The sequence below is a fragment of the Triplophysa dalaica genome, chromosome 24 (genome assembly GCF_015846415.1).
Source record: "Triplophysa dalaica isolate WHDGS20190420 chromosome 24, ASM1584641v1, whole genome shotgun sequence".
NCBI classification, from domain to species: domain Eukaryota; kingdom Metazoa; phylum Chordata; class Actinopteri; order Cypriniformes; family Nemacheilidae; genus Triplophysa; species Triplophysa dalaica.
Window position 1 is genome coordinate 5,956,326 of NC_079565.1, and position 23,775 is coordinate 5,980,100.

The 23,775-nt window shown below is 37.9% G+C and overlaps 1 protein-coding gene across 7 annotated transcripts; it reads right to left on the reverse strand.

Moving 5' to 3' along the window:
• Positions 1 to 4,660: 4,660 nt before the first annotated feature.
• Positions 4,661 to 21,191, reverse strand: pax6a (paired box 6a). 7 transcript variants are annotated; one of them, XM_056740502.1, is made up of 14 exons: positions 20,876 to 21,191; positions 17,555 to 17,700; positions 14,960 to 15,013; positions 14,172 to 14,195; positions 11,836 to 11,966; positions 11,386 to 11,427; positions 11,080 to 11,295; positions 10,597 to 10,762; positions 7,486 to 7,644; positions 7,227 to 7,309; positions 6,742 to 6,892; positions 6,522 to 6,634; positions 6,108 to 6,246; positions 4,661 to 5,997 (listed from the first exon to the last, which is right to left on the reverse strand). In XM_056740502.1, exons 2-14 carry the CDS (start codon positions 17,565 to 17,567, stop codon positions 5,912 to 5,914), a joined length of 1,377 nt encoding a protein of 458 aa, XP_056596480.1. In that variant the 5' UTR covers positions 17,568 to 17,700; positions 20,876 to 21,191; the 3' UTR covers positions 4,661 to 5,911. The 7 variants fall into 7 exon arrangements, with proteins under 7 accessions (XP_056596480.1, XP_056596483.1, XP_056596479.1 ...); XM_056740505.1 differs by lacking the exon at positions 20,876 to 21,191 and adding an exon at positions 15,225 to 15,296 and having other exon boundaries at positions 17,555 to 17,810; XM_056740501.1 differs by lacking the exon at positions 20,876 to 21,191 and having other exon boundaries at positions 17,555 to 17,810.
• Positions 21,192 to 23,775: the final 2,584 nt, after the last annotated feature.

Consider the following 23,775-nt stretch of genomic DNA (forward strand, 5'->3'; position numbering starts at 1 on the left):
TGTAGGCCTACTTGTGTTTAAGTTTCCGAGCATATGCGTACATGTATGCAGTGTATGTTTTTAATGCTGTTATTAAGCAAATGAACATATTTGAGTGTGCGTGTGATTCACATTGCTGTGTTTCTGCTCAGTGTGCAGCTCTTCTTGCCAGCTGCTGTCAATCATCTTTGTTGTTGTTAAAAGCTGGCTTGGCCACCCAGCTCTCACTACTGTAATCAAGTGTTGGATTTGTGAATGGAGAAATAATGTGATTGATCACATTTATAGCACCAGGCCACCAAATATTATTGCAATCCTTTCTCTGAAAATACCCAACCAACCACACACACATGCAGCAATGATAGTCACTGCTCAAGGTCACCGGTTTCCCAAGCCATCAGCTGACAGTGCTGTATTGAAATTCGAGTCTTAGCAATTGTAGCTATTTTTAGATTTAGAAAGAAAACCTGGGTAAGTTGTTTCGGCTTCACATAATTTGTTGAACAATACATTTACATTTATGCATTTGGCAGACGCTTTTATTAAAAGCGACTTGCATCGTATTATATTATATTATACATTTGCATCCGAGTATGTGTAATCCCTGGTATATAACCCATGACCTTGGCGTTGCTAGCGCCATGCTATAACCACGAGCTACAGGAAAACAATATTCACCTCCTAAAATCAAATACTTTAAATTTGATTGAGATTGAAGAGCTCCAGCGAGATCAAACAAATTCTAGATTAATCACATGACTTACAATGTATTTGGAAAATCGGACGTAAAACACTGTATAGAATAAGTTCAATGTACTTTTGTGGATGTGTGCTTCGTTTTTGGAGCTTGACAGGCCTTGGTCAGCCTTTTGTTTTATGAAAAAACTGTGAGTTTATTCATAATTTTCTTGATCAATGGAAGTTAGACAGTCAGGTTGTAAGACTTTTACACTTTTTTTATACTTAAAATTGCTTAACAGTAGCTGTATGGATAAACAACTTTCCACAGAATCTTTCTCTTTCTCTTTTTTATAGAAAGAGTTATTTGTGCTATAAGAGGTCAGAAAAAAATGGTTATTCTATGAAACTGACTGAATAGTTCTTTGGGGAACCAAAAATGGTTGTTTTATTGCATCGCTGTGAATGCATTTTTGTTTTACCTGAAGTCTTTATACTACTTTTAGGAATAGTTCATCCAAAAAAATCTGCCATTACATATTCACCCCCTTGTTGTTCAAAACCTGTATATGACTGTATCTCCTGTTGTTTTGTGTCCATTTAATGGAAGTTAATGGGGGCCAGTGTTGTTTGATTACCGACATTCTTCAAAATATCTTCTTTATACAGGTTAGGAATGACATGAGTGTGACTTTATGAGAAAAATAGATTTTTACTTTCCTGTGAACTATCCCTTTAATTCTCAGGACAGGCAATGGAAACGCATGATCTCAGTATAGGGCTTTGAGAGCCTTTTTGACTGCATTTAGCTCTTTCCTCTTTAGGTGAGTTGAAGTGTCACTTCAACCACTCTACAGTATTGCTCCACACGAGTGCCCGACAGAGAGGCCTCTCAATAAAGCTTAGCCGTGCTAGTTCATTAAGAGAGAGACAAGTAGCAGTAGTTGGTCAGCAGAGCCTGTCTCTGTAAGTGGCCATCGAGAGGAGGGGGTCCGGGGCTTCTGAGGATGTGTGAAGTGGCTATTACTCCAAATTACAAGCCTGTGTAAAAAGCAGTGGCAGACAGTGGATACACACACACGCTCGTACCATACAAGGCTAAAGCATTAATGCTCGAGTGCTAACAGCCACTTGTTCTGTCCCCTCTGAGACAGACTGATAACCCTTCTTAACACTTTCTCTATGACATTATGGATTTACGCACAAGGCATTTAGTGGATAACCCCCCACCAGGCAAAGAAATAGCATTGTGGTGGAACATACCGTCATTCAATTTAGTCTGTTTTTTCTTGATTTGTTTTTTTCAATCTTAAATTGTTTTTGATGTACGCACGAACATACTTGAGATTAAGTCATTATACATTGGGTTTAATGTAACTATTTGGTATTTAGTGTTTTGGAAGTGGGATCTAAATCTAAGAATAAATTATTTTTCATTTAAACCTGAAAATGAATAACTCGAATAGCTATTTCTAGGTCGCTAGTTAGAAAATGTTTGAAAATATGTTACATTGACCATTTGGACTTAAGATCAGATTTTCTTGTTTCCATTAAGGAGCATATGCTTCAAAATCTGATAGCACCGGAGTCACGGTTGTCATTTCAGTATATTTTATTTAGCATTCACTCAAATTGCTGTGAAATCTAAAAGACAAAAAGCAGTTATCACACAAAGTGCATAAAATTTGAAAATAATCAATGGCTCTTGACTTTTGGACCCCACTGTATATTTCTAGCACATCATAAAAAAAATATAAAAACAGTATAACTGGCTGATATTGTTGATGTTTTTTTTCAGAGGATGTGGCGTTTGGTCTTTTCGCTTCGTTTCCTTTGTGTTCATCATTTCAAACACAGCTGCATTAACTCTATTGTAGGGGTCTGGTGCACAGAAACCCTTCAGAAAGACGCTCACAACAGAGCACACGCATCTGCAGCCACAAACTGAAAACGAAACATAATTGTGTCCTGTCATATTTAAATGCTCCTCCACTGCGGAAAAAGGGACAAAATATCTGCCTCTCCTCATCCTTTCATTGGTCTCTCTCTCTCTCTCTCTCTCTCTCTCTCTCTGTGTGTAGATTTAGCCTCTAGACTTGTCAGAAACAGCCTGGCATTTGAGCAAACAGGCTTTGGCAGAATCCAGTAAGTGTTGGGATGAGGTCAGGGGGGGCTGCACAGCTACGGGCTAGAAGCACCTGGGTTTCCTCTGCTTCTCTGTAACAGTTACATGCAGACAACCAAAACCAACAAAATATTAAAACTAGAATAACTGCTTTTTTAATAAAAATTTAGGTAATTTATATTCAAATCAAGCTTATTTTATATACATCTAAAACACAAATTTAATATCATTGGTGTTTACATTTTCTTCTTTTTGGTGCATTTATTGACACAACAGTCCAAGGAAGTTATAGGGGAGGGAGAGGAGTAAGAAGTAGGAAATTAACTCGCATTTCCCACCTAAGCAGCGCACATCTCAGATCATGCGCTTTACATCTACCCCCTGTCCTCAATCCTGGATATCCTTTGAACTTTTATTTGTGATTGTTTAAAAAAACCTTGCTTGAGAGTGAAAAACTATGCCTCACTTTTGATCAAATGTACCCCAACCTCGCGAGTCTTCTTGTGACGTAAACTAACCAAATCAAGTCAAATTCAAACAGCTATATACACAGAACAGACATATCTGGGCTTCTGTTTTAAAGTGGTTTTAATGTGATCGCTGCATGTTGAATGCATGTCCCTTCACGAGACACCTCCGCACTGTGCGTTGTGGTGTGAAAATATACCCCGACGTGCATGTTTTCGACCGGTTTTCATGCACGGCTTGGTTGTGTGTAGTTTTTGCTACTCTGAAGAATGGGATCAACAGGATTTGTCTTGTTTTTTGGATAACAGTCCTGTTGAATAAATATTCTAGATTGTCAAGCTTGCTGTTCGGCACTGTTGGGTTAAGAAGAACCTTACACGTACTTTTGACGTATCGGATCCCCAAATTAAATTAGGATTGTAAGTGGCAATGCAAAAAGACAAAACCGTTCCACCTTTTGTTTGTCTAGGCCGGTGAGACTGGGAAAAAATGTGACTCTTTTCTCTCTCTTTTCGGTTGGTTCTCATATTTCTCTTCTATCAGGGATTAGTTGTAGTTTTATATTTGTTTTTGTTTCTCAACGTTTGCTTGAGATTTAAAAATGTCAATTTCTCTTATTTTATTTTGACAGTTTACTGTTATTGTTAGACACAATTTATTATTCAGACACTTAGAAGATCACTCATCTTTTTGTTGGGTGGTGTTGTATGTGAATTTTGCTTTAGCTCAGACTATTAATAGATCTACACTTTTGGCTTTTACTTGGTTTAAGCTGATGATTCTCTTTTTCCTTTGGTTGATTTTATCTCCATAAATTCCCAGTTCTAACGTCCAGATATTTTTTTCATTATTACAGTTTATTCAAATACTTGTGATTTTTATTATGGAATCACAGTTGGGCTGTTTTGTGCAAATTATATAACTGCCTTTTTTGATGTAGTGTATCACTTTTGGATTTTTTGTCCGTATGGGTTTAATAACAAACAGACACGTCCTGTCCACACATAGCTTACCTGATCCCTCCTCCTACGCATTCTTCCATCCATTTTCCTCCCTGCTGAGTCTCCCAATGTGGCAAAATAACATATTTTCCACTGCAATCATTCCTTACGCTTACTGACAGAATAATTCTATTGTTTTGTAAAAAAATATCTCTTGTTTAGAGTGAAGGCTGTTCATTTTAGATTTGTTTGTGTAATCCTGTGTTTTATGTTGCTTTTATAGATAAATATGTGTTCATCTAAATTAGCAAAACGTATTTTGTGAACACATTGCAGCAGCTAAACTGTTTCTAAAGCTGGATGTCATTAAATAAGATTACTGACTATGGGACCCCACTTTTCTTCTTTCATTCCTTTATAAAACAATTTAATTTAAAAGGTACAACATTTTTAACATGCAAATGATCTTAAAGAGAACAGGCTTGCTGAAAACACAAAAATTACATACATCAGAGTTTCAAGTTTCAGGTTGAATGAAATATAATACTCCAGTAATGCAGACTTGGCTAACTGTTTTAAAGAATGTATTTTCAATTACTGTATGTCATGGGAGACATGTTTGAGATATCAGGTTATCTCTGAAGCATAAAGGATTAGTCTCTAATATAAATTTTGATCTTTAACTTAAATTTTATCTAATACTGATTTGTGATGTTTTGAAAAAAGTTGCCTTTAGGATAAATATTTGAAAACAATTATTAAAAATGTCTTTACAGATCTAACGTAATTGAATCCGAATGTTAATTAATCACTGATATTGCGAAGAAGGTCAATTTTATGAGTGATGTCAATAAAATGCAAAAGCTAAAACAACGATGTAACAATTGGTATGCAAAGGCTTTTTCTGTTAAGTTTTCTTTTTTTCAGCCACATTAATGCTAATTGTGTTAAAAATGTGCCCTTTCGTGAGAATTGTGTAATATGTATCGAATATGCAGAGAATTATAAAATGAATTTAATTTTATTATAGAAATTGTTCTGCGAGACTTCTAGGGAAGACAAATACTTACATTTTGACATTAACAAAACTGAATTATATCGAAGACACAATCTACCATTTTAGCTACCAAAATTTTTCTCCTCCAGTTCAGCATTAAACTTTTGTTTCACATACACCTGACTTTGTCTGCAAGCTTTGGAAAAAAAATGATGGATTGACTTCCTTTAAGTTCTGCTGCTGTTCAACAACTCCAGAAATGAGCAAAAGTTCTTGATGTCGGCTGAAAAATAGATTGATGAATGACAGAAAAGCTCGCACAAATGTTCTTCCGCTCATCGATGCAAGACCAGCTTTGTTTGACAGTCCATCCACAGTTTTTCTTTTTTTTCCTTTTTTTGTCATAACATACAATTGGCCATTACATGTACAAATACATCAAAATGACTTTGTTGGAAACTGAAAAACAGATTTTTTTCCAATTCACGATATAATACCGGGCACTTTACAGTAGTCTGTTCTCTTTAATTCTTCAAGTCTTTATGTCCAAAGAATGATAGAGAAGTGGCACTATCCCAGTACAAAAAAGGTCCTTTAGCTTCTCGTTTCCTTCTGTTGTAAAATACTGCTGAACAGCCCTGCAGCCGAGAGACAACGGGAGGTGAAGAAACTGCTCTCTGTATTCCTCCCCACTGTTTTCTTTTTTGTTTTAGCGTCTTGTTCTCACTGTAGTCTGGGCCAGTATTGAGACATGTCTGGTTCGCTGCCTGGCACTTGGACTGGTACGGACACTCCTGGCGAGATTAGCCCTGTCATATGAGAAACGCATAATAAAGGGATATATCAGGGCACATGTCATTTTGCCGTGTAGCACTACGTTAGAAAATTTGAAAATCTATTTGTTAAGTGTTAAACTTACCCGTCGAGGTTGTGCCTGAGGCCATTGATTGGCTGTTCATATGTGCTTGCATGTGTGGCGGTGTGTATGTGTCATAACTCCGCCCATTCACCGAAGGACTAGTAGGCAACATGCAGGAATAGGATGGGGCCTGGCTGGGCTGGGGGGAGAGGAAGGGCAAACCTGTCAACAATGCTCACATCTCTTTCTGATATACAAACAAGGCTCTACAGACCTGAGTAAACTGTTGTTGGTGTTGCATAAGATTTTACAATGCTGGCAAATATTGAATTACTAATCCTACGAAACATTATGGTTGGCACAACATTTTGAACAATACAACACTGTGTAAAGCAATAACCTAATTCTAGGAATAAGAGTACTTTGTACTCATACTCTATACTGTAATAAAAACTGACATTTGTGTGTACATACTTGCATAGGAAGATTGTTGGCCATGGTAAAGCTCGGCATTGGTGGCAGGGCGCTGTATGTGTTTGTGAGTGCCGTGTCTGGCCTTCCTAACATGGAGCCTGATGTGAATGATACTGTTTAAAAAAACGAAACCACACAATGGTTAGAAAAACAGTATAGGTTCTCATAAGCTTTAAGAACGTTTGTCTCATGACCCACATGGCCTATCAAGTGTATTTACCTGGCGTTGTGGGCTGGGGGATTGGCTGATAAACGCTAGTGCTAAAGCTGCTACTGATGGGTATGTGACTGGAAGAGTTACTAGCTTGTCGTCTTTGATTTCTTAATTTTTCCTCCCTCCTCCACTTCGCTCTTCTATTGGAGAACCACACCTGAAAGGACAGCTTTAGTAAGTTATCACATGCCTTTGAAGACAGTAAACGTTGTTACTTCAGTAGTTTAACTATGGTATTTGTAGTAACCAAAAATTCCCCCTCCCCACATTTTATCTCAAAATGAACTATTGCTTTATTATACTAAAAGTGTAGCATGTTTTTATTAGATTTGTGCCTATTTGCTTTGCCATGGTTTTACTACAAACATCATGGTTAAACTATGCTAATTCTGGTGAGACTATAGTAAATGCATATTATATTGTTTAACTACAAATACCATTATTAAACGAAATAAATAACTTTAACAAATGATTTGTCTTGTCTTGCTCACCTGTATTCTTGCTTCAGGTAAATCTATTTTGGCGGCGAGTCTCTCTCGCGCAAAAACGTCCGGATAGTGCGTTCTTTCGAATTCTGGCGGGAAAGTCATTAACACGATATTTCATTACTTTTTGTTCAACTACAAAATGCAAAACATCTCATAACTTAATTTAGCGCTAAAGTTAGTCTGTCTGATCAATATTTACATCAGTAATTTAAATTTCAATAACTTTCAAATTGGTCTGTCAGCTAAGCTAGTCAGTGTTTACCTTTTTCAAGTGCTTCTATTTGTTCTTGTGTGAAAGATGTACGGTTCCTTTGAAGTTTTCGTTTCAGCTGAAGCCTCATTTGGGTCTCATCCGAGTCCTCCCCGTTCGAGCTTATCGAGTTCGTGTTTTCGCCGCCTCCGTCTGACTGCTGACAGCCATCTGGAAAAGAAATATAAAAAGTAGGTAAATTCTGTATAACCACACACTTCTCGTGCTGTGTTTGGATGCTAGGCATTAATTAAAGCATTATTGTTTGCTTGTCATATTTACGTGAGGAAAATTGAATGCGAATTAAGTAACTCGACCGTTTTGTACGTTTCTGTATCCCCCTCTGCAATATTGTGGGAAAACATTTCGAGCACGCTCGCTTAGATCGTTCAGCACCGAGTCACAAAAAACGACAGGCTTGGGGGCCTTACAGAAATGTCCCAGAAACCTTTTCAGGTCCTCTGAAATGTTTTTTTAAAAACCAAACACCCTCTTTTCATCGCCGAGTTCTTCAATTAGACTACGGCCACCATAAGGGCGTTTGCGGAGCTATTGAGGTGACCACCAATACTTGAATAGGAGAAGGACGCTTTCATTGCGACACAAAGCGCGAGAATAAGGGTAACTATTAAATACTCGCTGAGAGAAGGGATGGCAAACTTTCGTGGGTTGAATTTTGAGGACACAATTGGACCCGGCGACAAAAGGATTCTCTCGAGCGGTCATTGTAGCACGAGGATTCCAGTCAACAGACTTTTCAGCTCGGCGTGTTAACCTTTATGCTCTACTGTCATTAATCACTGTCCCTGGGGCTGGCCCGTTCAACCTTAGTTAGGATTTATACCTTCTTATAGGCAACAGAAGAAAAACAGCCAGGCCACCGTGAATGGGACATCTAAATACGAAGGCTCTTGTTTGTCACAGACATGGGGGTAGGAGTGCCAACTGTGAGTCGATAAGCTTTAACCTGCTGTGTTGTTGGACACCAGTGGCTCATTAAAAAACACTGTATAATGGAATTTTGTTCACGTTACTTAAAGTTGATGATCATGCCACAAATCGAATTGGGGCCTGTAATGTGAACGAGATTAATTTAGACCAAAGTGTGCAAAATGCGCAACCTAAATTAAGGAAAACACGACAAATAATAACAATAGTAAATAACCACACATTAGGCCTATTGATTTATGTAATAATAATCTAATAATAATAATGTGAAAGTTTTACATTTCTCCACACAATTTATTGCATGCAAGTCCATATTAAACGCTAAATTACGCTTTCTTTTCTTTTTTAATTTATTTCTTTGTCAAAGACTATACGTTTCTGATGTTCTGAGAAACTTTTAAAAAGTCGTCGCAGTGCTTAGTATCCCATACACTTTCCAAGAGCTAATCCGTAAAAGAAGCGAATGTGTGGCCTGTTCTCAAAAGCCTCACCAACTGTCGGCAGATTTAGGGTTTGTTTTCTCTAAGAAAGGCTGTGGGAAATAAAATCATTCCTTATTGGGGCGTTGTCGTAGCCAGTGAGGCGGAAGACAAGCAGAAAGATTGCAAAACAACTGAGGCATCTTTCAGCTGCGGAGGCATTGATTAAAACATGCGAGGACCCTTGGAAAAGGGAAAGTGTCCAAATCCTTTAGCCGGCTTTAGCACCCCGAGCCTATGACGGAGGGAGGGGTTCCTATGAGTCCTCTGAATGCAATAGAGTTGTCTCTTTTAGCGTCCTGTCAAACCAGATGAATCCGCTGTTTTATTCAGTGTTGCGTGACATTCATCGGATTGTGACCATATTTGCGTCGCTCAGAAACCTCACCATGATTTAGTCACTCCAGAAATGGACGTATGGATTTTTTCAACCTCCTACAGACATATGGGGGGACATATGTAGATACATTCCTGTTAAATTAGCTACTTATCAAGGGTAACACGGTGGTAGACAATAATGTAACCTAAGAATATCACAGATGATGTTCAGTAATTGCTGTCATCAGGCGTTTGATATAGCCATTAACGTCCTTCAGAGTTTAACTCTGTCAAAACAAAATAGAAATTAGATGCTTAAGAATGCAGGTTTCAGTTTTTCTTTGGACTAAAGATAATCCACTTTGATAAAGGAAATCGCTCTGTTGGTTTTAGTTAGTCCACGAGGCCACGTGTCAACAAACACCATTAATTATGTAGTATGTCAACAGAATATTATCGAATATTTTTCAATATTCGTTTCTTGTTTCGTTTCCGTACACAGTATACGTAATAGCAAAATTACTTTGATGAAAAATAATAAATTATATGTGCGTTTTAAATGAATCGGTATTTTCTTCCTTTTGCGTAAAATGCGTAAAAGCGTAAATGAGACCGTTTCGTTTTGCTGCAAACCAGTAAAGATTAAACTGGGCGATTAGATTAAAATATAGCAATTATTTAGTTGTTTATTGATATGTCCATCTTTCGTCGTTTAGTGTCCTCAACAGTGACGAATCTAATTGGCAAACGTTGTCATATCGTGTCCAGAGTCTCTCCGATGGAACATTTCCTCAGCTGTCTTCTCAAACGCTTATTTATGTCGCCTTAATGGGAAACAAAACGTTCTCTAATGAGCTATTACATAGCGACAGAACTATTCTCATAGCACATTTTTCTGTGTGACAGAGAAATAATGTGTAAGGGATAACGCATACTGTCTTTATTTATTTAGCTTTCTTGCAAACTGTATAACCTAGTTTCCATAATCACCTCTTTGTGATGAGCATATCATTTAACGAGATGTGTAATACATTTACTTATTGTGTACAATATGGATTTTTTATTTTAACAGCCACAACAACAATAATGATAATAGGCAAGTAATTGTAACCAATAAACATTATCGATGTATTTGTTATATTTCAAATTAGTTGACATGTTAATATGATTAATTATTAATACGTATTACTGTTAATACTACTAATAATAATACATGTTAATTAAAAATATGGTTATTTTAATTCTTTAACGGTATTGCTGTAACGCGCTCATAAAATAATTCAGACATCGATGTAATCATAAATCTCTCCTTGATGCCAAGCATCCTCAACGCCTCTTTTGGCAGAATGTTTCACTATGGCGAGTAAAATTGCCATACCTTGATTGGGCTGTCCTGGCACCGAAGTTCCGGGGTACCAGCCCGGCCGGGTCCCCCACGTGCCGGTCTGACCGTTCAGCATCCTCAGCTTTTCATACATTCCATCTGCGCCCATCTGTTGCTTTTCGCTAGCCAGGTTGCGTAGTACTCTGTTTATCGATGACACCTGAAAGACGAACCCAAAGATGCGGCACATTAATTAAAGAGCGCATCCTCGAAGTGGCATTTTGGCTCTTGGAACGATTGGCCCAATTTCTGCCTGGGCCTACATGCCTGAGCATTACATTGCATTGCATTGTCCTTTTAGGTTTAGAGGAGATTACAGCTTGCCGGCGAAACCCGAATAGAAAGTGTAATGTCGTTCACGTTCAAGGTTATGAACGCATGCATTTAAATACATCAAATGAATTATGTTTTATCAACGACATACATAAATATATATATATATATAGACTAAATGAAAACTGTAAACAATAAACTTACACTGGGTATGTTGTCGTTGGTGCAGACCCCCTCTGATAGCAGTCTGTCTCGGATTTCCCACGCGAAGATTGACGGACACTCCCTCTTGTAGTGGGCAATTTTGGTGACCACCTCCGGAGTCGCTACTCTTGGTTTACTTCCACCGATGGCTCTGGGTCTGATGGAGCCTGTTTCATAGTATCTACCCAAGATTTTACTCACACAGCCGTTGGACACCTAGACAGAAAACAAAAGAAACAATTCACATACATTATTTAAGACTAGTATTATATTTTAAGTGTATACTGCAAGCAATAATAAGCTTACGTTTTCATTGTCCAGCACTTGGACTTTTGCATCAGCATGGGTCTATAACACAAGAAATACCTTTAACACAAAAAGACGTCTTCAGTGGTACGAGAAAATATGCACTTTTTTAAAATGCACTTAATCGTTTTTTGATTCCGAATAGTTTTTTTTTTGGTATTCTGGTCGCCAATTTAGAAAAATGCCAATTGTAAAAAAAGTGCCAAGTGCATTAGGAAGCTTATTATTAATCATCGAATGATTCCATAAGACCACTGTATATGCATTCCAAACTGAATTTGAAATGAATCCCATTTGCTCTCTGGTATAAAAATTGCAATGGGTTTCTTAAAAATATATACAGCTGATAAAACAGGTGTTTCAAAACAATAGACACAAATGTGAAACAATGAAAATTTTCATAACTCAATAAACTGTGCGCTTGAATTTAAAAACATGCATTATTATCACCTGCAGAATCCGGGATATGTCGCACGGCCGCGCGCCGCTGTGAGCGAGTTCAACTATTTTCTGTCTCGTGGAGTCGGGCAGCGGTCTGCCGTTGACGAATACACCGCCAAGCTGGTTCACTCCACTGTGACCTAAACAAATAGAAAAGTAAGGTTTCGATGTAAATAAGCCCAGCATTTAGCAAACCAGACTCAATGTAAACCGATCACAGTTGTTTGAATAGAAGTTCGCAGCTCGCAATTGTCTAAAAACGAGTCAAGCATTACAAGAGCAGCATTGTCGACAAAACTTAATATTCAGAAAAAATAAATCGCTTTAAAATCAGCAAAGCCCGTAATTATTACTGTTGTTCAGCTGTCATATGTTCGCGACTGTTCTCCAGATGTGCTCATAAGATCATAATCTCCTAATATACAATTGTATTATAATTACATGCACAACATTGATTAAGCGTCAGCGCTCTGGTATGATCTGGAGCAAAACATCTCCAACCCACTGAGCCGAGATTTGCGCATCTTTGCAAAGCTTTAAACGGATCAGATGGTGTAATGCCATTTGTGGCATTACATTAAAACTTCTTAAACGTTGCCACGATTAAACCATAGACTTTAACATTATCTAATATAACGACTTTTGCACAAAAAAACAGAGCACAGGATGTCCGATGTAATCAATTAGCTTATAATATTATAATTTACAGCCCGTGTCTATAGAAAAGCCAACACAAAAAGCAGACCAAAGGCACCAAACCTGAAATCAAAACCGAAAAGCAGGCTTCCCTCCTGTCGTTGGTTTACTTCTAAGCTCCCTTCCCTCTGAAGCCTCCCGTTAAATTGAGTCCAAGAGCACACGCTCCTTTGCAATAAATAAGCTCCAAATATAGAAGAGGGGGAAAATATGATGAGCCTGCCTGACATTTGTCTTTAAAATAAAGCTAGCTGCACGTCAAGTTTGAGCTTAATTTCTGGAAATAGGCGGAAGTCGCCCTGGATCATGCATGGAAGGCTAATTGAAAAGATCAGTCGGAGCACTTGTGGCAGGCATGTCACTTCATGACATCGCTCTGCTTTTAAAAATCGCATCGTCACGACAAATAGTAGCATGATAAAACGACCCTTTCTGTCTGCATTTGGATATCACTCAGACTAAATTGGACTCTACTCATTTCCCCTTTAAGGGAAGCTTAATTTTAAGGTAGCCAGAGGCTGTGCGCGCGTACGTTCACGGGAGCGAGCCTCGCCCTCAATATATTAAAAGTGACATTTCTTTTTTCCCAAGTGACAAACCTTCATTGCCTATATTTACGCACTGGGAGCAAGTCTGCGGGAAAGTGTTGTGCTCTGTAGGTTTATGCATAATAAATCTACAGAGCGAAATAAAAAATCAAAATGATAATGGAGTGCATGTTTTATAATGCACAATGAAGATAACAACGTGCATTTGCCGTGGAATCATTTATTTATTTTTAGCTCAGACGTAATATATGTATTATACTTGTGTTTCTAATTCTAAAACTGCTGCCAACTTGCAACATTTATAGTGAATGAATCAATCACAAATAGCAGAAAATTATCTGGAAATGTTGGAGAATTTAATTAGAAATCTGCTGTCGTTTTCTGTCATTAAAAATAATTGAACATTTATTGGCTTTGAAATCACATGTCGAATGGTCCTAAAGTGCAGACATTTGATTTGTTCGCGCCAAGACGCAAATTAGGATATAAAATCAAACTTTCGCTTGAAAGGTTAAGTCTTAATCGTTCTATAATTCCCCACGGTGAATGGTGTCGGTCTCGCCCAGTGGCAATCATTGCGCGCGTGGTACTCTGTTTCTAATCAATTAATAGGAAGACATATGGTGTCAATTTGGACGCTCCGCTCTATATACACCCAAGAGTTATTAGCACAAAGCTTGGATTGCCGCCTGTGACCTTTAAACAAACCAAAGGCCCGAATGATATCTCCTCAGTAATGCGCACAAGACATCACACGACAACATGTGGCGAACTCAGTGTCATCATCAAGAAGATATAGGAACGCCTGTACAATAACAACAACAATCCTTGCAAAAAAAAACAAGCGCTATAGAAAAAAACGACGCTCCCATAGATGAACTTTTAGGAAAAATAAATGTGCGTAATGTGTGTTTATTCCACCGTTTATTTTAATGTTTTAATTCAGTTTGTTAAATTTATCACTCAATTGTTTCATATACCCTACTTCAGCTGACCTACATTATTTTTCCCTTATGGATAAAATATTGACTAAAACATTAAACCGCATGACAGAGCCAAGAACTGGCACTTGCAACAAAATAAAATGAACATTCAACACACCTTCGTTACAGATGTCATACACCTCTTGTCCAGCATTAAAAGAGAAAATATATCTCATTTATTGTCATCAAAACTTACTTGGTATTTTCCACAAAGGAATTAAACAAATTACTGAGTATGATACGTTTTAGTTGGCCCTCACACATCTCAAAGACCAAGACAATATTACAACCAGGAAATGCAATTTATTCATGCTCTACAACACTCAGTGTTGCATCAAAGCTTGGTCTATTATTTCACTCTAGATGTGTTTTCATAAACATGATAGACCTTCCATCAGAATCATGCAATGTCAATTTCTTCTCTGCTAATGGACTAGGTGGATTGGCCGCCAATGCTAACATTAATTCAGCAATTATTTAAAAGCAAGTCAAGCAGAAACTCCTCTCTCTCTCTCTAACATCCCCTAACACTGACAGACACATACACACACAATTATGCAAAGAGCATATGCGTTAGAAACTGTAACTAGGTTGTGTATGTGTTGAGTCCTAAATGTGACTTACTGGGACTGTAATTTTTGTTCTCAATGTAGCCTTAATAATTTAGATAATGGCACATAATCCTGTCTGTCAAAAAGTAAACATCAAGCTAAGCAATGAGTTTACTAGCTTACTATGCAGTACTTGGCTATTTTGGGGGAGCAGTATTAACATCTGGCAAACATTTTTGCATCAGGCTCTTTACTAGCTAATATACTAAAACAAATGCAATAGCCATTTTACGTTTTATTTACACATCTTCACTCACAACATTTGTTCAAACTCATAGGAAAAAAATCCACTTACTGTTTTGCATCATCGACGCTACTCCAGACTCCCACGTGGCCCGGTTATAGTATTCTAATAGTCACAAAGAAAGAAACAATAATAAGTTTTCACTTCTTCGGTCAAGTGTATTGCAGTTCAGTGTTTAAGTTTGCTGTCTTGTGTGCAAGAAAGTTACAGACAATATTGTGGCTGAAGCTTCAGCGTTCGCCAATTTTGCATTCATGCAAAAAGTGAAAACAGTACTGTCTCCACAAATACACTTATGTCCAGGGTTTAAACTTGCCTGGAAACAGAGTTGACTGTCCGCTTAAAACAATTTATAGACTCTCATCTGCTTCACTCTATTAAAATATCCCTAGGACAAAGCAAAACAATTTATTAGTACACCCTTTCTATTTGTAGTTGTTTCTTACGTTTAAATCTATTAAAGTTTTTACCTACGATTTTATTATTTTCGGTTTTATAACTTTAATTAATTTAACGTGAACGTAACAATAATTAAATTTCTGCATGCGTACTCTCAATTACTATTATTAATATTTGGCAACTTTTCGTTCAGCTGATGGGTCATGATTTGAAATAACAATAATTATAATTACAATTATAATCAGGATCCACGTAATATATTTTGTCTACTTTTGTACATTCGTCTGCTCTCCATAACCTTCATGATTGGAAAACTTCAAATGTTGTGGGCAAGGCCTACTTTTTTCTTCTCTTTAGATACTCTCCTCTGGTGACACACGCTGTATACCTCGCCTGGCTGCGCAGGAAAAGTAAAGCCAGGAGGGGGTTAGGGGTCCCCGACAAAGCCCCGCTGAATTTTAACAATAGCTTACTTTCTCCTGCTACACCAAAACCCGGAGAGTAAAACCCGGGTTCCCTAACTAGCTACAACGCTTCCAACTAAACGTACCAACAACTCTCAGAAAACACAAAGAGCTGACGGGAACGAGACCCCCCCCCTCCTTCTGCACCCGATTCAGCACACCCCTCACCCGCAACAGCCAGTGCAGCTCACTATGACCCGGTGCCCGTTACCTCAATGCCTTTTTGTTTGTCTCGTTGCGCGAAATAGAAATGTAATTTCTTGTTATAAGTATCTCGAGGTAATTGTGTTACTGGTATGTGTCGTTACGGGTTGTAAAAAATGTACAACAGCGCAGTGGGGCGCTCAATTGGTAAAAGACAATTGCAATAAAGAACCCATTCAATACATGTACCCAAAAAGGAGGCCACTGAAGAAATACTCCCTGCTTTGATTTTTTCTTTTTAAGTAGATTGATTGTGTGCGCGGTTTACAGTGCGCAGCAACAAATAAATATATAGGCAACCCCAATCGTCTGGCAGGGTGGAGGTGCACGTGTTTCACAAAATAAAGACAAATGTATTTGTCAATGTAATGTTCAAACACGAAAACATTTTTTAAAATTTGTTGTTGCTTTACTATTAGCTTATTTTACTTTCACATTATATTTAGTATTAGGCTATACATATTTTCACACATCTTCAAGAATATTTTTTATTTAGTGAATGATCTTTACATTCTTAAAATATTTTTGAAATATAGTTTCAATGTTACAGTTTTTGCAGTCAATTAGTATTTAGCTTAACACTTTTGCCTGAGCTCATCTTTTTGTGATCTATTTTAATAGTGATGTCTGAAATTGACAGAGCCTAATCTGTATTCGTTCGTTTAAATATGCATGGATTAATTGTGTGTAATTAATTAAATACACTCGCTCAAAGCTTTAAAATTCAATTTAAAGCAAATTCATGTAAAAATTTATCTATGTTCCGTGGTTATAAGTTTAAAAAACTTTAGGTTTTGTAATGCTATGTAGAGATAATATAGCATGAAAATAACGCCACCGTTAAAAATATATTAAAAACAGTGTCATATTAAAAACATTGTCAGGTGCACTTTAATTTTCATTACATGCGTGTCTGTGTAATCGCATCTTTCTTTATAAAACCTCCAATACACTAATATTATCGATATTGCTTTTTTTCATTGTTTTTGCTTTTTAAACAAACTATGACTAAAATACCTTAAATAAGTTTAACGTTTTACACTTTAGCTAGTACTTTTTAGTGATCACTTCTGGGATAAAGACAACATAGTTTCCTTGATTAGAAAAGCAAGACACCAAGTTCACGGTGCGATTTGGTGGTCGCGCCCGGCTGAATGTGACTGTGTGATTCAACCTGACACTCCACCTCATCGGGTCATTGCGTTCCCATTTTCAAGACTGATCGTGGTCTTGGCCTACTTTGACTTTCTGGTTTCTTCTGTCATATATTAAAACTTTGCTTGGCACAGAACTCCACATAGCTTTAGTATGAATAGGGAAATACCATCAATGAAAATCCACGGTGTATCCACCGTACGCGGATGCAGTTGTCAGCGTTTTCAAGTGCATTAAAAGTTTTATTTCAAATAACATATATCTTGGTAGTAAATAAACATGTACGTATTAAATATTTATTATGTCAAATCACTAGCTTTTATTTTTAAAGCTGTCGCCTAGGCTACAGGAAAGTCTGTTTTTCTTACACAGCCAACGCTTTTTACATCCTTGTAAGTACAAAAGAGAACGTGTCTTAACTTACCTTTTTGAGGCATAGTTCCTATACAGCTCTCGAATCCTCGTTGCTGTACTTTATCAATAAAGAGAAGGTGAAGTTCTAGAAATCGTCCTCAAATAGTTTGTCTTCTATAGTTTCCAACTGGTCTCCGGTGGAATTGTTTAAATTCCCTGCGAAGGAAACAGAGATTGACAATAAAATAGGATGTCAAGACTGCGCGAGACTGAAAAATGTGCGCCAGTGGGAGCGAGTAAGAGAGCGAGCGAGAGAGCGCGCAAGAGAGAGGGCGCGCACCTATGCTGATTGGTGATAGCGCTCGTGTATTAATGTATGTGTTCCTGGTTTGTGCCTCGCCTCCTCTTCTCTTCAGTGGCCCATTAGCTGAGCCTGACCTCTGTCATCATCTCCTAGCAAAACACTTCCTCCTGCCCTGGTGACAGAGCGGGAAACGGGGCCGAGTAAAAGCTAGTTTTTCCAGACCTACTTAAACACTCCTCATAAGCATGCTTCTGTCCCATGCGACGCTTTTATATTGAAATGATTTTAGGGGGTTTACAGTGGGATCGTGGAAACGCCTTAACGAAAAGTATCCTGCAGATGTAAGAACGAGGTGTAAGGAAATATCAAACTGATAGCCTGAGAACCCTTATCCAGCGATTTTAATTAATGTGCACAGTTTTTTTTCTTCGGAATAATTTAAAGCAAGTAATAAAATCTAAAGTATACTTTTGTAATACACTATTTGGGTTAAAAAGTCACCGAAATAATGTCAACAATGAAAAAAACAATAAAAGGCAATTTTCTAATCTATAAAATTTACTTTTTTGCGTAACATAATGCATTCAGGGCAGTGATTAAGATGTTTTGACTCAAAAATAGTTTTACAATTGTTCATTTATTTTTCAGTGCAAGTAACACAATGAGGATTCATTGTATCTCTATTGTCAACATTTGCATGAACTGATATTCCGTCCACTCCTATCTTCAAACTCGTTAGGTCTATTGAAACGAGCGCAAACATTCTCCACGTGTCATTGTTGATTTTTAGAATGTCATCTGCGTTAACCGCGCGCGCTCGACGATCAGTCGAGACCCCATACCATTTACATTAATAGCGTGATTTGTTTTCGTTTTCATTGGGAGAAAAAGAAACTCCGTGTAGTGGGTTGCCAAGGGGGAAATGAAAATATCATTACGTCCATGGCCGGACACTTAAACTACATTTGTTGATTGCTTGGACATTAGCACACACCTCGGTACACTCCAAAGCAACCCCTCCGCGCCTGTGTTCGAGGTTACATGCACTGCACTCTCAACTCGCCACTCTCAGCTTGGGGTGTCCCACCCGTTCACTGGAGTGGAATAGATTCCGGGTTGGGGTAGAAGAAATAGAGAGGGGAGGGTGATCGTAAGGCATGGTGGGACAGTTTTAAAGAGAGACAAAATGGTTTGGGACGCACGGAGCATAAAATTAAGCTGTGGTTGCATACACTTGACTTCGTTTTGACATGTGAAAAGTGCTAAAAGTCGGAGCTCATCAATAAACTATCGCGAAACTGAATGCGGGCGCTGACAACCATTGCATTCCCCACTATAGCACAATGAGGAAACAAACGACACTGCCAAAGAGTCTGCATCGCAATGAAAGGCAGGTTGAATGGGAGTCGGATAATGAGCTGGCGCGACCGTCATGCACTGTCATCTCGGGTCCTGCGGTGCAACCCCGCCACGCCGTTTGATATTTGCGAATAATTTCTCGTGTTGTAAAGTCTTACGTGTTGTAGTGCAACACGTTGTGCAGTGGCACACACATCGAGTGTTGTGGTTACACGAGAAAGACAGGTTTTAAAACAAGCCTGTTTTAATCCTAAACATTATTTGGCCAAATCTGCGCTGTTTAACACGCCCTTAATTTGAGAGCTACTAAAAAAAACTGAAATTTTGTTTATGAAGACAATGTATCTGTGTTTTCAATCCTTGTTTAAATAACTCGGTCTAAAAAGGTTAAAAGACTGGTCATCAAACATCAAATGTTTGTCTAATTTAAAACTTTTCACACAGATGGACTCTTGTAGTCCTCGCATCAATTAGCACAGTTCGGATTAGAAGTCAGTGGTGTTTGGTCATGAAAAAGACCCTAATCTTGTCGTTATTTCCCCCAGGCAAAATAGACTCATGGTGCCTCGCCTCAGCCTCTCTCCAAAAAGTTTTCAACTGGGAGAAACACTAATAATAAGGGGTGGGGACAGTGCTGAATACATCTGACGTCAGAGGGAGTGTGAGAGAACTGGAGATAGACTGCCTGTTATTATGGCAATGCGGCTCGGTGCAAGGCCAACATGACCATGTTCTGGGGGAGGGGGTTTACCAAAGTTTTTTTTAGGGTGGTTGCCCCCGGCGACATAGACCGATGTTCCTTGCATGTATCTCTAGATGCCATGATCCAAAAGAAGCAAGTTGAACATTATTCCATTTCATTAGGCCATAATAGACAGAAGGTGTCTGTGGGCTGATCATTTTAATAGTTATTTCCTTTCTTTGTTTTGCGGGTATTTGGGCAGAGAAAACTGGAGAATTTTTAGCTGCCTTAATCTTCTCTTTATTTGAATTATGTGTGTTTTTTGTGTTATGCTGTTTAAAGTGTAAGGTTTAAATAATTCAGATAACCTGACTTGTTTCTGTTGTCACAGACTTTATGGACCGTGTAATCTACATTCAAATTGTATCTATTACAGGTCAAATATGAACCTTAATCTTAAAATATATATGATGACTATTGTGAATATCATAAGGTTACTGAATAGGCTTCTTTATATTATTATTTCACACAAATTACATTTAAAAAAAAGGCCTCCTACATCACCTACAAACGTTTTAGAATTTATACAGATTTACATAGGAAATCATAACATTGTTGGTTTTAGTTCTATTTATTAATTTTAATATTTTTTCCAATGTATTATAAGGTAACTGTGGAGTTCGCCTCAAATACAATTTCTGTTCTTTGATTATTTTATAATATAAACGTCCCAAATGTTCTCTTTCGGATTTTTTAATTAATAAACACGAGTTTAATTGAGTCGGCAAAGTAGTAGTAATAAAGCTTTTATTTTCTCATTGAAAACGATTCAATTATGTTCACTTTAATTTGACATGTAACATATTTCTCATAATAACTCGTTATTAGGGGCAATGCATATTACATATAACATTTTTAAGTAGCCTAGTTTAAAAAACGAATTCATGTCTAATAACTTCCCCTATAGATTTACTCACTCCGTTTGTCAAAAGTTTGCTCAACATGCTGCTAAATTTGTCAATCCACGTTATAGCAAACTAACTTACCTCAAGATTCGCTATTGCCAGTTCCGTTAGCGGACCATATGCGCTTTTGTGATGCGCGTTTCCAAATGAGTTTGGAGACAAGAGTAATGGGTGTCTAGAGAGAACCCCTCCGGTTCTGTGTCACAAAACTAGTCCCAAAGTAAATACCATCCAGTCCAACAAGCCAAAAAGCGACCAACAGGAAAAGTTGAGAGATTGTAAACTTCTCTTTGTGATGTTGATGAAACAGGCTATCAGAGGAAAGCTGCTCCAACGTTCTTCGTTTTTCTTATGACAGACGCAAAGGACGCACGTCAAGTGTGTTGTCCTGTTGGGTACAAAATACCTCTTTAAATGTGGATGGGAATAAAAAAGACGTCCCCTTCTCACAGTCAACTTTCTCTTAATATTAACCTCAACTTGGCAGTGATTGGCTAGAGTGACGGCCCACGTCACAGCTGACGCCATTTATCATTTCCCAAACCGGGAAGTCAAAAGAAACACTGTGTGCATATAAACCACATGAGCTATACATTTACCGCTTTATTCCATTACAAACTTTACCGTTTAAAACATAGAAATCACAGGATTTTCGTTATTAGTAAAGTGTAATATTTTCGAATTGATATCTATGTTTTAAAAACTTTTTAAATGCTTTTCAGATTAGGCTGTTATAAAAATAGTTTTAGAAAGTGACCTGAAGAGGCTCAACACTTTTAAAGCTCGTTGGCAATAGGAATACTTCATTTTGTCGTGTGAATTTCATATCTGTGCATATGTAGTCTTATTGTGTAAATATAAAATAATCATTAATGATTCATGTCACTATTAATGATTCATGTTTACGCAAGAGAAAACTCCTCTCAAAGAACAAATAAATGCGCGTCTTTAAGAGACGGGTTGTTGCACATGTTGGTTTGTGTGTTGAGCGCTCGGTCAAGTCAACCCGTGCAACCCAGCTGAGTTCTTGAGATCTCTACTGGAAACCGTGCGGCCTGGTCCCGCTTATCAGGCTTTCAGTAAAGCGAGGTGGGGATGCTAAAGCCGGGCCAGGTGCTGTCTCTCCCTCTCTCCGCTGGTCTGCACTCCAGAGCGCGATCAGGCGTGAACCTAAATCTGTCCAGCCAGCTTTCCCTTACGCCGACCCTCTGCTTCCAAGCATGTGTGTGAGCGAGACAGACTGAGAAAGAGAAAGTAGAGCACCCGCGACATTACATCTTAAAATATTCACCGGCTTTGTATGGTCAAAAGCAAATGAAAAAAATAAAATAAAATCCACTAATACAAACCCCTATAATACGCCTATGTATTATTTTATCATTATCGGTATCAATGATTGTTTTGGTATTATCGTAGTTGGGTAGATACAGGTGGCGTTTGCGCCCAGTAGTGCTTTTCAGTGATCATCCATTGATACCAAAATATTTAGCATTCCCGATCATTGTCCATAAAAAGAAAAGCAGACGCCTCGGTGAGTTGTAACTTTTGATTAAGCGACATCATCTTTATAACGTACAAATATTATCTTAAATATAACTAAAACATTTTTAGTTATAAGTATCATATTCGTTGTGTTGCTGCTGTATTTTTGTTGTATGTCTATAAACAGCTCCATTAAGCAAAAAACGTGGCGGTGGCAAATATGGCACGGAATCATTCGTCTGGATATTGTACGTCTATAGCAAAAGCAAGACCTCTATAACTTGTGAAAAAAACTGGCAACCTATTTATTACACTGTTAGTGAAGGTGGACTTTTAATGATTATTAATCTTTTTTCATAATCTTCACTCTGCGTTTGCTCAGGGATTGAGACATGTTGAATTGTTGAATTCCCTCAGGGTGATCAGTCGACAGCCACGTCCTGTACGTTAGAAATTCACTTTTGCTCAACGCGACAAGGCCGATTTCATAATTTGGTGTATTTAAATGAACATCAGGAGGTAAACGTTATGTTTTTCATTATTTACCTCGAATTCCCGAGTTTGCGTAGTTAAACCTATACGTTTACCGCAACATTAGAGCCACTAAATATGTTATTGCCAGCGTGTTTGGATGGGACCAAGAGCTGGAGCTAAGCCAGAAAAAGAGACCTTCACTCTTATTTTTTGACCCTTGATAAGATTAGATATCGACCGAACCAGTGGCAAAAGCAAAGACTGACACCTGTCAACCAGTCGATGCATCGTTTAGGTAAAAAATAATGCAAAATGGTGTGGAAAATTCTGCACGTTTATTTTCTTGTCATCAGAAACAGAACGACAGGGGACAAAAATGTTTTATTGAACGTTGTTATTAAATACTGACATTAATAGCTGTGGTGAATAGATGATTTTGTTTCTTAGAAAACAATTAGGTCTATAGAAAAGTGTTGTAAGGTGCTTTTGACTGATAGGACCAATCATGCATTCACTCAGACTGATCACTTGCAGTACATATCAGAGTAGCCCAGAGTGCATGATGCTGACAGATTGTAAGCAAAATAGTTAAGTGAGATACAAAGTAACCAAAGGACTATGAGGTTCAACAAATATTTATAAATCTATTTTGATTTTGGTACACAGTGAGAATTTCATATTCTCAAGTTGTCAGCTGTGCTTTGTAACATTCAGTGTGTGCTCTTGTTTTTTTTATTACTTTATTGCATCTGATACTTAGTTCTGAATAAATTGGCCCCCAAAAGTCATGTAGGAGGAATGCAATTACATACATGTGATTTGGAGACTAACATTCTACCCCTGCAAGGTAATGCCTAAAATGCCTAAATTATGATAGCGAACTATTCAGTCCGAAATTCCACTCCCTATATGGACATGTCCAATGTTGTGTGATCAGATCAGTTGGGTCAGACATATGCCACGTGCCTCTGCCTTTTTTTCTTCATCATCAGAACCATTAATGGTCCTGTAGATTTTTTAAACTC

Bases quoted from the DNA above. Each gene is read 5' to 3' on its own strand.
- pax6a (XM_056740502.1), bottom strand. The intron at 10,763-11,079 runs GTAAGTTTATTG...TTCGTCTTTCAG, and splicing joins CCAACGACAACATACCCAGT to GTGTCATCGATAAACAGAGT. The intron at 6,247-6,521 runs GTATGTACACAC...CTCTCCCCCCAG, and splicing joins CCAACAATCTTCCTATGCAA to CCCAGCCAGGCCCCATCCTA.